General features: G+C 41.5%; 1 protein-coding gene across 1 annotated transcript in view; it reads left to right on the top strand.

Annotated features, from left to right (window-relative positions):
* The window catches only part of LOC138947652 (uncharacterized), a 185,347-nt gene that overhangs the window by 34,090 nt on the left and 135,861 nt on the right, over positions 1 to 15,396 (top strand). Inside the window, exons 5-14 of the mRNA XM_070319175.1 lie at positions 585 to 747; positions 5,482 to 5,669; positions 6,433 to 6,601; positions 7,632 to 7,848; positions 10,035 to 10,165; positions 11,598 to 11,618; positions 13,022 to 13,143; positions 13,639 to 13,762; positions 14,362 to 14,513; positions 14,989 to 15,205. Coding sequence (XP_070175276.1) covers positions 585 to 747; positions 5,482 to 5,669; positions 6,433 to 6,601; positions 7,632 to 7,848; positions 10,035 to 10,165; positions 11,598 to 11,618; positions 13,022 to 13,143; positions 13,639 to 13,762; positions 14,362 to 14,513; positions 14,989 to 15,205 — 1,504 coding nt within the window. The remainder of the gene's footprint in view (positions 1 to 584; positions 748 to 5,481; positions 5,670 to 6,432; positions 6,602 to 7,631; positions 7,849 to 10,034; positions 10,166 to 11,597; positions 11,619 to 13,021; positions 13,144 to 13,638; positions 13,763 to 14,361; positions 14,514 to 14,988; positions 15,206 to 15,396) is intronic.

Here is a 15,396-nt window from a genome sequence, read left to right as displayed (position 1 = left end):
ACTGCACGTTCCAGAGGACGATGTGGCGACAGCCTTTCAGTTGGCACAAAGTCGTGTATCAACTGCACGTTCCAGAGGACGATGTGGCGACAGCCTTTCAGTTGGCACGAAGTCGTGTATCAACTGCACGTTCCAGGAGACGATGTGCCGAGAGCCTTTTAGTTGGCACTAAGTCGTGTATCAACTGCACGTTCCAGAGGACGATGTGCCGAGAGCCTTTCAGTTGGCACTAAGTCGTGTATCAACTGCACGTTCCAGAGGACGATGTGCCGAGAGCCTTTCAGTTGGCACTAAGTCGTGTATCAACTGCACGTTCCAGAGGACGATGTGCCGAGAGCCTTCAGGAGGCCGTGGTCTTCAAAAGTAGCAGAATGCTATGTCACAAACAGAACTATATAAGAGCTAACCGTATCAAAATCTCCCATTTCTTGCTTGCTGATTGATTGATTGATTGAGTGATTAGGCCTACTTGGTTTGTTGATTGATTGAATCATATTGATTGATTGATTGAATTATTGATTGATTGGTTGGTTGGTTGATTGAATCATTGATTGATTAATTGATGTGTGTATTTATGTTGTCAGCTGAGAGAAGGTCCTCAATCGTCCAGACCAAACCGCAGACTAGACAGGCTCTGTGGTGACGCTTTGCCGTTTGACGTAACATCAACAGATGACGTTATGAGTGTCACTTTTGTCAGCAACGCACAGAACTCAAGATCTGGTTTCCGGGCAAACTGGACTTCGTGTAAGTATTTCAGCTGAAGCGGGGTGGGTGTAGAGGTTACACGGCGCCGAGTCTCACTGCAGTCGAAAATCAGTAAAACACTTATAGTGGTCGAAGTAAAGCTTAAAGGCACAGTAAGCCCGGTCCCGTAAACCATCACAGATACTGTCAGGCTTTTACACACAGTACAAACACCCTTCCATTTGAACGCTCACCAAACGGGAACATCCTAGGTGCCCTCCGTAAAGAGCGAGCAATTTTCAAAGAATTTATTTTTGCGTGGTTTATCTTACCCCTGAGCCATCGTGAACCCGTGTGATCAAGTTTCCCTTTTTCACAATGTAGTCGTCAGTTAGTAATTTGAATGCGACTCGCTGTGAGCTTATCTGCAATAGCATGTTATTAAGTACCTCTGACTATGCACGAAACAAACGGCTATGGTTCACAAGGAACTTAGTCGATAAATATCGACACTCACTCACTCCTGCCTTTCACGCCTGGTGGCGTGTAGGGCAGCGACATAAATATCGACAGGGGGCCGACTAATGGTTTAAATGTGAAATGTGTGTATAATAATGGGTGTGGGTTGAAATGAAGTTAGGTAGTAGTTAACATTTGTTTTGAATATTTATTGGTATTTTGACAATGTGGGTAGCATGGAAATGTAAGCATTTGAATGTAAGTCTTATAGGGACCATTGTACCCAGGAAGACGGAGAGACGAGAGATAGGAGTAGGTTGCAATAGCTTTTGTGGTCTTTGAGTTTTGTTTTTGAAAAGACATTGTTAAAGAAAAAGAAGACAATTACAGTAATGCAATATTTATTGTGAAAACCAACGATTGTACAAAGAACATGTGAACATTATGTCTATGATGGTGTGAAGAAAATTAGTTATGATTTATACTATTATTATTTAGACTTGAGACTGAATAGCAAAAGGCGAAGTGTATGTTTTGTGGTGTGAATTGAAACAAAATGAAAAGTGTAAATATCTGAGAAATTGTGGTTTAATGACTTCGTTATTTCTTGATTGTTATTTACTATTATATTGAAGTGAATAGCAACACGCTGTATTTGAAATTAGCATGGGATTTATATATATATATATATTTTGTTTAACTCTATAAGGACGGATAACTCCCATATGGTTTAGGCAAATGAGGCTAATTAGTATGGAAAAAACACTCATTTTTGCCCCTTGGGGCATTCAAGGCAACAAACAACCACATACATCTGATTTATAATTTAGTGAGACATAAAAAGCTGTATGATAATTTTGTAGTGATTGAAAAAAAAGGATACGTTTGAGATTGTTGGCAGAGGTGAGCAAAGGTGTGACCGACTCAGCGCAGAGATGATCGAAGAGACTGCTTCGTAGTCAAACAGTGTTGTGACGAGCGTTGGCTAATGGTAACGAGTACATAATATGTGTGTAGTTGTGGTGTGTGTGTGTGTTTGCGCGTTGGTTTGGATTATGGGTGTAATTTGTAAAACAGATGTGACAGTAATAATGGAGTTCACATCAGTGAGGTTAGTTTGAAATGGAACACACGCACGTTTTTGAAAAAACAATATGAAATTTTGAACCATGATCGAGATCTTCATTAAAAAATAAACTGAACATCAGCAAAACATCAAAGCAATTATCAATAAGGTTTGAAAAGCTTGACTTACTATGTTAAATAGTGGATTGAAGGCTGAAAACGTCATTTACAAATTACATCTGAGATGGGGAGGGCGGGTGGGGGGAGTGCTGAAAGTGTGGATGAGAATTAAAAAAAAAATGCTGAGTGACAACATTAACAGGGAGGTTAAAGGCTGCCCTTTTCGTAGCGTTCATTAATTAATTCCTATTGTTTACATGTGCCAATAATGTTATAAAACTGTACCTAAGGGGATATAATAACCATTGGCTGTAGCTTTCGAACACAGAAAAAAGTATTTCAGTATTGCAATGCAAAGTGGTTTTGATAGTGTCGAATGTAAACAGAACAGTCTCAAAGTGAAAGTGGATGTTTTCCGGAAATTGCGAAGTTAAAAAGAATACAGAAAAGCGCGCTTTCCTGCTTAGCACAATACGCTACCGCGCTAATCTGGCGTGTCAATAATATCACTACGTTTTGGACGTGGAAGGTGAGCGATTTCCTTCACGCGGGCAGGGACCTATATTTAGACTAATATATAGGTCTATGACGCGGGTATTGACGACGCTGTACTGTCTGTGTTGACGGTCTAAAAATAGCCCAACCTCTGCTTTGAGACCCATGTTCACCACCGCCCTCAGCTAATTCAAGAAATCACCCCCCTCCTGCTAGGTACACGTGCCTTCAAGTTAACCTCTGCTTTGACCTGTGTGCCAAGAGTCAGATGAGAGAGAGAGAAAGCGAGAGCGAGAGAGAGAGAGACACACACACACACACATAGACAGAGACAGACATAGAAAGACAGAAGCGGAGAGACTCAGAGGGAGACACAGACAAAGACATATATGCAGAGAGAGAGAGAGAAAAAATGTAACTGATCTCGTGAGAACGGTTGAGGCCTTGCAAGGTTTTGACGACAACAATAATTATTGTAGTTCTCTAAGACTTTATTTCTGTTTGATTTGTAATATGTTGGGAAGACATATTTATCAATTGATCAACAAAATAAAACATAATACAAAACGACACAACATTGTTAAAATCATTATTGGCCAACGTTGAACGTTTACGAAGGCCTCAATCTTCCCGCGCCGTAGACCAGATTAATAGGTGCTTGATTTTGGTATTTTGATTTTACATAACATTAAACCTTTCTTGGGGTTCATGGTCATGGCAACAGCCATAATAATATTATATCATGTATAATATTACATTTCAGCATATGTGAATTACATGTCATCATGCCAAACTGTCATACATTTTTATTCCCACATCATTCTGATTGATCACAACCAAACCTACTATCAGTGGACACATACAAATGCAAACGCCTATTCTTGACAACTTGCCACTGATCTAAAAATATAGATCAGTGCAACTTGCTGGGTCCTTTGCTGCCACAGACACTGTTTGGCCTGTAGGTAAAATGTACAATGTATTTTCTGATTTGTGCACAAAAGCTTTTTTTCTTTTTTCTTTTTTTTAACATAACAATGTTTAATGTCACTGTATGTTTGAAAGACCATGGTCACATTTGTAAAACAAATTAGAAATTAGAAAACAAATAACATTTTGGTTCATGATTTTTTCCTACACCTGTGCTGAAAATAAGAAATAACAAGAGGCGAAGCCTTCAAGGCTCACGTAAGAAATCGACAAACAGTAACACAAACTCAATCACTCCGTCACACATACACACACACACACACACACACACACACACACACACACACACACAGTAAGCATAGGTGAAACTGTGCAAGAAAGCGAGACCCTGGATCTGCCAAGTAGTCTCGGCCCGCTCACAATAACAATGACCGAGACTTTCAGTAATTCCTTTGCGTGACGTCTAACCCTCTTACGTCATAATGTGACGTCTTCAAATAGTTTCTATCACACACGTCGAACACTTTTGACCGAGACTGACGTAATCCATAGACTCGGAAATGTTAAAGTTTCTATCACACACACACGCACGCACGCACAGACAGACAAAGTTTATCATCGCATAGGCTACACTTACGTGAGCCAAAAATGTCGGTATATAAGTCACTCAAATGCAGTATAGGATGAATGGTTTGAGTTTGCTGCGGTTGACCCTGCACAGTTCGACCTATGATGTTTTTGTTGAACAATTTTGCCGTCACACCTCCTATAGGGTGACGTATTTCACAACTTCCTGTGTTACACAAACTCAGTGATAACCAATTTTGCCTTCACCCCTCCCATAGGGTGGCGGATTTCACAGCTTTCTACTGATGAACAATGTTGCCTTCACCCTCCCAAAGGGTGACGGATGTCACAACTTCCTGTGTACACAAACTGATGACGTTTTCACAACAAAATGGCGCTGCCCATGGTCAACCTCGAAACTATCCGTATGAATGGGGGCCAGGAGGCCCCCATGATAACAAGAGCTCTAGCGATGGCTTTTGACTGTTCAGAGGAACTTGGTATAAACCGTCGCCGTCTGCTACGAGAACCACGACCTTGCGTGACCCTGCTTCCGGGCTTTTCTTTTTTCAAACTTTCAAAACTTCGAATTGTACTGATCTTGTCTTGATGAAAAAAGAATTCTTTATGATTTAAGAATGTTTGTGTAACAAGCTGTCAATTTATTATTTAGATTTTAAAAGTTAGGTCAAGCGCCAAAACGCACCACAGTCCGATTGTCTCTGACACTCTCTCCGCAAAATTAATTCTTTGAAAATTGCTCGCTCTTTACGTAGGGCATGTTCCCGTTTGGTGAGCGTTCAAATGGAAGGGTGTTTGTACTGTGTGTAAAAGCCTGACAGTATCTGTGATGGTTTACGGGAGGCTTACTGTGCCTTTAATGTCAGGTTCACGGCCCATATGCAACGCTGTGATTTAACAGTCCCTCAGTCCCTCGTCACCCCACCCCTCCTTTCCTCATCGTATTAACTTCTTGTCTTCTGGGCACTTGCTTGTTGTGAGGAAGTTGAGCTCAAACTCAGTCAGATGTGTGTGTTTTGAAACAAACTGACGTGTGATCTGCTATTGCCAGATGCATCACACCGCTCCAGTGATTATAAATGTACTGATTTTTGTACTTGACAGTTTCAATTCAGTCAGATTGTCTTGTGTTGGCAGTGTGTGAGGAAACACACCGAGGTACATGGAGATCACAGTCCGGAACAATCCAGTCATCGAATAGTTCTGGGGAAATAAAAGACTGCACTTTCATCATAGAACAATGGCAGGGCTACATCGTCAAGCTGGAATTCAGCAGCTTTCATCTTGGAACCGACGAAACAGACTGTCAGATTCACCATGTGGAGGTAAGAAATCTCTGCAGGTAACACACGAAAACTGGTTGTATCAAGATTCTCACATTAAAAATGTACACTAAGTCCAACCACAGCCAGCAGACAAACTATCGTCATTTGAAACTTGTCTGCTGGTAACGTGGAGATTGTCCAAGCTTGTTCTCCTGTGGACAATCAAATTCATTTGCGGTTCACGTCAGTGATACTCTCTGTCCGAGTCTGGCATTGTGTGTGTGTGTGTGTGTGTGTGTGTGTGTGTGTGTGTGTGTGTGTGTGTGTGTGTGTGTTGGGGGGGGAGGTTGTAGATGAGAGAAAGAAGTGTGAGAGTGGAGATTAGAGAGGCCAGGGTTAGAACAGATTAGGAGCGTGCTTGCTTTTGTGCGTGCATGGGATTTGCAGCGTGGCAAACTTTGACATTTGACTTAACACTTTTTATGATTTTATCATAAATTAATTTATGTTCTAAATATTTTTTGGAGAAAGACCAGAGCACGGCTTATTGAAACAGATACTCCCAAGCCACTCGCATTACACAATTTAAATGCACTTTTAGATCAGGTAGATTTGACATTAAGCCTGATGTCGCAAGGCTGATTACAGTTCATCTTGACAACAAAGTTATTTATATTGTATAAATTCCATGCGCGTCCACATACAGCAAAGTCAGACAGTATATTGCTGGTCATCAAAACACACACACACACATTTATATACACACGAACAATGACAAACGGTATTGTAAACCATGATTGTGTCATTCTGCTCCTGATTGCAGGTCCGAGATGGTGGATTTGATGGCGCTCCGTTGTTAGGGCAACGCTTCTGTGGCACTTCCACTCCTCAAGCGCTGACATCATCACAGAACATGATGTGGATTCGCTATGTCACCGATGGGTCTGATGCGATGGCTGGGTTCAGTGCTACCTACACTAGAGAAAACCCTTGTAATTTGTTCAACGTTGTGTTGTGTTAGATTGTTATGTTTTGTAGCTACGGTGCAGTGTATTGTAAGAGCACCTGTACAGGTTTTATTGGTCAAACGTATTTGCATTGCCATGGCCTTTCTCTCTGTATCAAATCTGTGGAAAATGGATGGGGCGAGTATCTGAGAAGACCACAGAGGCATATATCCGAGCTGATTTCTCTAAATTATCAAAGGCTGTTGCTTTCATTTGTATTTAAAGAAAGCAAACACGAAGAAGAAGAAAACAAGTCGCGTGAAACGATATTAAAACATTTAGTCAGTCAGCATCAAATTAAAAAATCACCCAAAAAAACACCCAAAACCAGTCATTGCCTAGACTACATTTGTTAGTCTCGGCTAACCATACCCGAAGACCGAGACAGGTCACACTCGTCTCCTCAAAGCATGCGACCGTAGACTCACTGAACCAATTTTCTTTCATTCTGAGCACATTTTTGGAGTAAACATGAAGATGAGGAATACAATGCAATCATTTTGTAATCTGTTACTGAAAATTCGATTTTAATGACAAATTTGAGGAAACGAATCAACAAATGTTTAAGCTTCCGCGCTGAAATGCAATCCCATAGTCCGGACTTTCCATCAATTTGGTTAAAAAATGAGGGCGTGACAGTGCCGCCTCAACTTTCACTAAAAGGCGGATATGTCATATGACGTCATCAAAAACATTTATCGAATAAATGAAAAAAGATATCTGGGGATATCATACCCAGGAACTCTCATGTGAAGTTTCATGAAGATCGGTGTGGTACTTTTCTCGGAATCACTCTATACATACATACACACACACATACACCACCAACCTTGTTTCGATTTTCCATCTATGTTAAAACATTTAGTCAAAACTTGACTAAATGTAATGAAAAATCAACACAGATGGCAGAATACTGCATGCGGCCACCTTGAATTGATGAAAGGTTAAATAGTACCCAGGATATAATCACACTGCAGTTATCTAATCAGGATACGTGGGTCTTTGTTTCCTTCAGCTTGCGGTTCTGTTGAACTACGAGAGCAGCGAGGCAGCTTCACCAGTCCCCTGTACCCCAACAACTACCCCAACCGGATGGACTGCAGCTGGGAGATCGTGGCCCAGGAAAACCACGTGATCCAGTTGACTTTTGACAGCTTCACCCTGGAGGGACCCAGTAGGTGTTATTGGGACTGGGTCTACGTCTATGACGGGGATACACGAATCGGAGGGAAGTGAGTCACTTACTGTGTTTCTGTGGTCTAGTTGGCTTATTTCTCTCTCTCTTTTTTTCACTGTATAATTTGTATCTGCATAATTATATGGGACGGTGTTCGGGGAAAAGCTGACATAAATCACACATCACACTTTCGAGGTATGTGCTAAAAAACATCGGCAGGTCATATTTACTTCTTTTTTGTGTTTAATTGTGTAGGAGGTTCGGAAAACTCTGATGTTTTGTTTCTCTGATGATGTGTTAGGACTCACTCACGGACACACCAATGACATTGTGACGACAGCAGATTACTGGCATGGCAAACTTTATTCCTGTGTTTAACATCTTCTTCTCTCCTCCACTTCGCCTACCCGAAAACCTTCCAACCACAGCTGGCAGCTTTCCTGATTTATCCGTTCCAATTAAAAGGAATTCACACCCTCTTAACGAGGCTTTGATCTGAGCGCATCAAGCATTACCACATGCACGTGTTATCGGCGGCTACCCCGGGTCGGTCATAACAGTTACGCAACTGACCACCTCCAGGCCAGCGGCTACCCGTCTCTTCCTAGGAGAGCGGCTTGAGTTCAAAGGATCAAAGACTAGTCAGAACATGGACACAGATGGCTAAGCGCGCTTAGGATCTACCGATGACTGGACATGTGCATCTCAAAATTTAACTTTGAACAGATAATGGCATTACACAAAACATAAAGCGATCGGCAACATGAACTACAAACACTAGACTGGACAATGACAAAAACTTTACTCTATAATTGGTGACTGGTCGCCCTGTCACAATTGTACAATTAATTTTGAGTTTGTTTGGTTACATCTCTCTGCATACCAAATGATTTGTTGTAAACTGACCAAAAAACAAAAAAAACAACCAAACACTTTTTTAAACCTTAGGTACATGCAAGTCGCTCTAAAGTCTAAACATCCCCTCTTAAAATATTGCAGTAGACTGGTAATTGAGAGGGAGGTGAGGATGTTTGTGTGCATGTGTGTTTTTTGAGGTTGTGTGTGTTGAGCGATTCCCAGAAAACTAATAAACAGAAGTAAATAAAACTGTACATGTAAATTCTTGCTGATGTAACAACCACACCCTTTTAAAACTTTTTTTTTAAACCTTTGATGACGTCATATCTGACTTTTTAAAAAGCTGAGACGGCACTGTGGAGACCGCATTATTCACATTTTGGTCAAACATTGGATTTTTAGCTTGGAAGCTTCAAAATGAATTGACATTTGTTAATTAAATGTTACTTGGAATTGAAATTGCAGAAAAGTAAATAAATAATAATGATAATATTGTATTGATTGTTCTTTCTGGAATCAAAATCTATATATATACATATGTTGTGTTTGAATTGACAATGTTCTAAACCAATAAATAAAATCCTATTTATGTCAAGTAAGTCAGGTTAATTTTTGTAAATTTTGTGTATTTCTTCTGCATGGCCGGCTGGCCGACCAGTAGTTTGGCAGAAGGGGTCTATGTGTCGACCAAAAGTGGGCGCATTCCCTGTAGGTGCACTTCCTGTTGGTGTTTACCCTGTATACAGGAAATTCACCCCGGGTGCTTTTCCTGTGGGAAAACAGATCACACTCATTCTCGTGTCTACGCGAGACTGCCGTAAACAACTGAGTTCAACTTCACTTTGATAAGACTGAAGTGCTACTACGTACGTATGGACGCCGCTTTGAACAAATGCACACTTTACTTCACTACACAGCAGGAGATAGAACATACTAGCTCTAGTACACTAACAGCGAAACTGCCACATCATTGGCGTTATCAGGGTTCATAAGTAGTGACTAAAGTGATCATGCAATTATTTTTGCACTTTTGTGTGAATGTTTGTGTCAGCACGTCTCTAGATCAACAACGTTTAGGTAATAAAAATACGTTTGCGGGTGTAGCAAAGTGTCACATGACCTCCAACGAGACTCGAGAAAACCTACAGGAAATGCACCTGGATAACGCCAGAGCTTCTACATATTAATCATTTGTACAACTTGGTGATCTTGAAACATGATGATAGGTCTGATCAATCGTCGTCAAGATCTGAGCAGGCTCATGTGTAGGTCAAGAAGGAGCAAACTTTGTTTCAATTTTTTTTTTTTTTAGCGAGAGCTTTGAATCTAGGTTTTGTTGACCTTCATACCTCATGCTTTCGCATTATACTGTGCAACGTTCAGATACTGCGGACTGTCGGCACCAGACACCATCACTTCCACCGGAAACCGACTGAAGGTGGAGTTCCGATCTGACTGGATCATCACTTTTCAAGGATTTTCAGCTTCCTACTTCACTTATGATCCCTACTCAGGTATGTTCACGTACTTGTCAACTGTGGAGTGTTTCCGTGGTGTTTTCTTTCAATCCCCCCACTCCTTCCCTCGCTCACAAATTATGTGCACAATGCCCCCAAAATGTCTGAGTTGCATGAATCTGTAGAGAGTAAAGAAAGAAGAGCTGGAAGGCTAGGCTTTTCTCTTTGTCATTCCGATTCTTTCTTTCATAACACATTCTGTTCTCATATGTTCTCTGAATGGTAGCTAAGCAGTGTCAAAACTTAGAAGCAGTAGCATACAGAAGTTATGGTATAAACTGACTTTCCTGAATTAACAGCTATGCGTTTTTTTACATTTAGTCAAGTTTTGACTAAATATTTTAACATACAAGATAAGATTTACAGTCCAGTGAGGTTACCCTCATGGAAATTCGGGCTGCTTTCTCCCCGGGTAAAGCGAGCTGCCATACATACGGCGCTACCCATATTTTTTTTCCTGCATGCGTGTGTACGTACACACGCATGCAGGAAAAAAATATGGGTAGCGCCGTATGTATGGCAGCTCGCTTTCCCCGGGGAGAAAGCAGCCCGAATTTCCATGAGGGTAACCTCACTGGACTGTAAATCTTATCCAATCCAATCCATAGAGGGGGAATCGAGACGAGGGTCGTGGTGTATGTGTGTGTGTCTGTCTGTCTGTGTGTGTGTGTGTAGAGCGATTCAGACTAAACTACTGAACTGATCTTTATGAAATTTGACATGAGAGTTCCTGGGAATGATATCCCCGGACTTTTTTTTTTCGATAAATACCTTTGATGACGTCATATCCGGCTTTTTGTAAAAGTTGAGGCGGCACTGTCACACCCTCATTTTTCAATCAAATTGATTGAAATTTTGGCAAAGCAATCTTCGACGAAGGCCGGACTTCGGTATTGCATTTCAGCTTGGTGGCTTAAAAAATAATTAATGAATTTGGTCATTAAAAATCGAAAACTTGTCATTAAAATTTTTTTTTTAAACGATCCAAAAACAATTTCATCTTATTCTTTGTCATTTTCTGATTCCAAAAACATATATATATTTGGATTACAAACAAGCTCTGAAATTTAAAAATATGAAAATTATGATTCAAATTAATTGTCCGAAATCGATTTAGAAACAATTTCATCTTATTCCTTGTCGGTCCCTGATTCCAAAAACATATGCATATGATATGGTTGGATTAAAAACAAACTCAGTACGCTAAAAAGAATAGAGATACAGAAAAGCGTGTTATCCTGCTCAGCGCGACCATTACCGCACTATTCTGGCTTTTCGATTTCACTGCGTTTGCCACGAGCGGTGGACTGACGAAACTACGAGTATGCGGTCTTGGTGAAAAAATGCAGTGCGTTCAGTTTCATTCTGTGAGTTCGACAGCTTGACTAAATGTTGTTATTTCGCCTTACGCGACTTGTTTCCTTTTCAGATGAGCTGACGAGGCAGTACGGTGAGTGGCATCACTGACATGCTCAATGTTGTACTGAATTGCTGGGAGTCGTAATACAGAGGTCGAGAAGCACTACGTGTAGCCAAGACGTATACCTGCACGGGTAGCTATGACGTCACCTGCACACCACGCCTGGAACTGCAACGCGTAGCAGACGATATATAAAAGAAGACAGTCACTTTTGTGAAAGAGGGGGCCCGGGTAGCTCAGGTGGTAGAGCACTGGACTTGTGATCGAAAGGTCGCTGGTTCGAATCCGGGCCGGGACGGACACGGGTCAACTTTATGTGCAGACCCAGAGACGGTATCCATCTCCCACCCCCGTGTCACCACAATGGCACGTTAAAGATCTTGGTCATTCTACCATAAGTGCAGATGGCTGATACCACCTAAACACGCATACATCAAAAGCCGTGAGGGCGTAAAAACTCGAATCGTATAAACCAATTCATGTTCAATATAGGCAATTAAGCCCCTTAAAATTTACTAGTGAAAGAAAGCACATCCAAGCTTTTATCTAATTCTTCTTCTAAGTACATTCAATACATTCAAGCACAACAAAATACAAAGTAATCACCGAAATTCTTACACACAAGCACACACACTTCACATGATACTGCATTTACATTGTCCAGTTCATCTGTAGTACTAATAGGGATATTGCACAATAGAAACATGAATCTAAGTAAAATCTTTACTACCCACACTTTTGACACACTAAAAAAGCAAACATAATTATTACCATAGAGTACTGCAATTTATTAAATTAACACAAACATAGCATGTGCTATATCATATTTACCACGCACAAACGCACCCACAAATCCACACACACACAAACACGCGCCTAACACGCACGCATGTTTTATTCCTGTCCACTCTCTGGAAGAAAACGTTCTATTATTTCCATGTAATACCTCCTCCATTGCATTCCCCAGTTTCTTGTCATCTTATGTGATGTGATGTGATGTTATCTTCTCTCTTTTCCTCTCTTACTCTTTCTCTCTCTCTCTCTCTCTCTCTCTCTCTCTCTCTCTCTCTCTCTCTCTCTCTCTCTCTTGCTCTCTCCCCCTCACTATCGCTCTCTCTCTCTGTCTCTCTGTCTCTCTCTCTCTCCCCATCTCTTTCTCTCTCTTTCTATGTCTCTCTCTTGCTCTCTCTCTCTCTCTCTCGCTCTCTCTCTCTCTCTCTCTCTCTCTCTCTCTCTCTCTCTCTCTCTCTCTCTCTTGCTCTCTCTCTCTCTCTCTCGCTCTCTCTCTCTCTCTCTCGCCCATTTTGTGTGGGGTTTTTCTGCATGTGAATCCACTGTGTTGCCATGGTTGAACACAGCAAGTGTGAAAGACTAGCTAGTTTGTGTGGTTACATACTGGTGAACAAGCATGCTATGGCCACCGCTTCTTTCAGACCTGTATCCTTATGGCGAGGACCAGAGAGACGCTGTGTTGAGACGCGCTCACGACAAAAGCAAAAGGATCTACGTGGACACTGGCTTTCCTGTGGGAGATCAGTTGCACTATAAACTGTTCGTGAGTTCGTTTTGGCGTTGTTGAAAGTTGAACTGACTCTAAAATGAAGCTGCAGAAAGGGATTTGCACGTCATCTGTCTGTGTGTGTGCTTTTTTGACAACAAAGCGGTTAAATCGCTGTGTCCAATATTGACCAATATTGTAATCCAGGTCATTTGCAACTGCATTGACCCTAGGTCGGTTCCCTGAAAGGGGACACTATGACTCTAGCACAAATGGCAACTCTGGATTAAGACACTGCTTTGCTGTTGCTAAGTTATATGGTCAGTTGATACGGAAGGTCGATTTTTGTAATGTTTTTGTGTGTATGTCTTGTGTACATGTATACATTTTTTGGCTAACTTGTTTCATTGTTTCACTCCCGTGAAGTGCAACTCTGTGCAATAAATGTGTGAGTTACGTACTTTATTTTGTTCATGGCTACAGGGTTATGTGTACCTCAATACCTTATTACAGAAATGTAATCGGTTTTTAATAACATGATTTTGTTATCAGATCGCCAATAAAGGTCTCGTCAGTTTCGGAAAACGAGACAAAGGGAGGAAATTGAAACTAAAGCAACACAAAGCCATGATCTGCCCTTATCACTCGGACATTGCTTCTCCTGAAAATAATGGTGGTGGGTATATTATTTTCTTTTGCTTTGTGTGTGATTTAATCTGGCATAGATTTAGCCTGAGTAGGCATTCAGTCAGTGATAAAGTAATAGGCAGTAGTGGACAGAATAATGACTCGTATAATAACAAACTAAAACAAGAAGGGCACAAAATGTCCCGAAGAGAGGGATGGAGAGAGAGAGAGAGAGAGTTACTCATGATTCTAGAAATGTCGCATGTTTTCAATATCCAATCAACTAACGAGTGTGTCAGAAATATATTCATGCATAGGGAACCATTACATCACTGCTCACAATTCATTTTACAGGAAAACACACACACACACACACACACACACACATACACTCACACACACTCACACACACACACACACACACACACACACACTCCCATACACACACTCATGCACGCGCGCATTCTTATAAAAAAGAAGTGGTAAACTTTTTGTTTCACACTATTGTTCGTTTCAAAGTCAAATGAATCTGACTGTTTAATTTCCTAAGAATTCGTTGAATGGCAGTGTTGCCGTGAGATAGAATTCTGAAGATGGTTCTTTCTTCTTCTTTTAACGTTGAGTCAATATGTCTATTAACTGTTTTAGGTGTGTACTACCAGCTCCACACGGACCCAGCAGCACTGACCAAAGCCAGTGCTGAGGTGCGCGAGTTCAGTGAGTACAGGCAGTACAACGCTAGCCTGGTCCTGGTAGTCACCTGGGACAACGTGTCGCACGTCAACAGCCCGGATGCAGCGGTAATAACACAGTGCTTGTGTTGTCGACATAAACCTTTTATGCGTGCATTCGACTTCCAGTACTCCATGTGAAATCTGTTTCCATGTAATTAAAATGAAATGACGAATCTAGCAGTATGACCCTTTTCCCCTCTGCAAGACCCCTGCGTGTGTCTTCCTCATCTTTTCTTTCTTTCTTTCTGTCTGTCTGTCTCGGTCTCTCACTCTCTCTCTCTTTATCTTTCTCTCTGTATCTTTCTCTCTGTAGGTCTCTCTTTCTGTCTATCCGCCTGTGTGCCTTTCTGTCTGTCTCCCTCTCTGTGTCTCTGTCTCTCTCTCTGTCTGTCTGTAGGTCTCTCTTTGTCTCTCTATTTGGCTGTCTGTCTTTCTGTTTCTCTCTCTCGGTGTCTCTTTCTCCCTCTGCATTTCACTCACATCATACAATAACTATTCTGAAGGGTCTGAAAAGTTCATTCTCATGTCCACACTTTGACAGGCGGAACAAGCTACGGTGCAGCTAGCTCTGATATCGGACGGCAGGCGATCGTTTGGACTGGTGTACTACAAGCTGGGAGGAATGAAGTGGTCTGTGCTGGACAATGAGCCCCTGGTCATTGGCTTCTCCGACGGTCAGCAAGGCCAGGTCATTGACTCGGTGTACAGCCACACCGCAGAGGCCTTTACCAGGCTGGACAAAATCAAGGGAAACACTGGTTGGTTTCACTAGTTCATGTTATCATCTTGATCTACAGTTGATATCGACACCGAAGGGTTTATACATGTAGCTGATTTATCAGGATCAAACGTCGGCATACTAATTGGAACGCATTCCCTCCTAATTTGACCTTACCTTGAACCTCAAACCGAGAGACGTTTAGATGCAATACTTGTCCTGCAATAGGTG

The sequence above is a fragment of the Littorina saxatilis genome, linkage group LG14 (assembly GCF_037325665.1).
Source record: "Littorina saxatilis isolate snail1 linkage group LG14, US_GU_Lsax_2.0, whole genome shotgun sequence".
Lineage (NCBI taxonomy): Eukaryota > Metazoa > Mollusca > Gastropoda > Littorinimorpha > Littorinidae > Littorina > Littorina saxatilis.
This window is presented reverse-complemented; position numbering and strand designations above follow the sequence as displayed.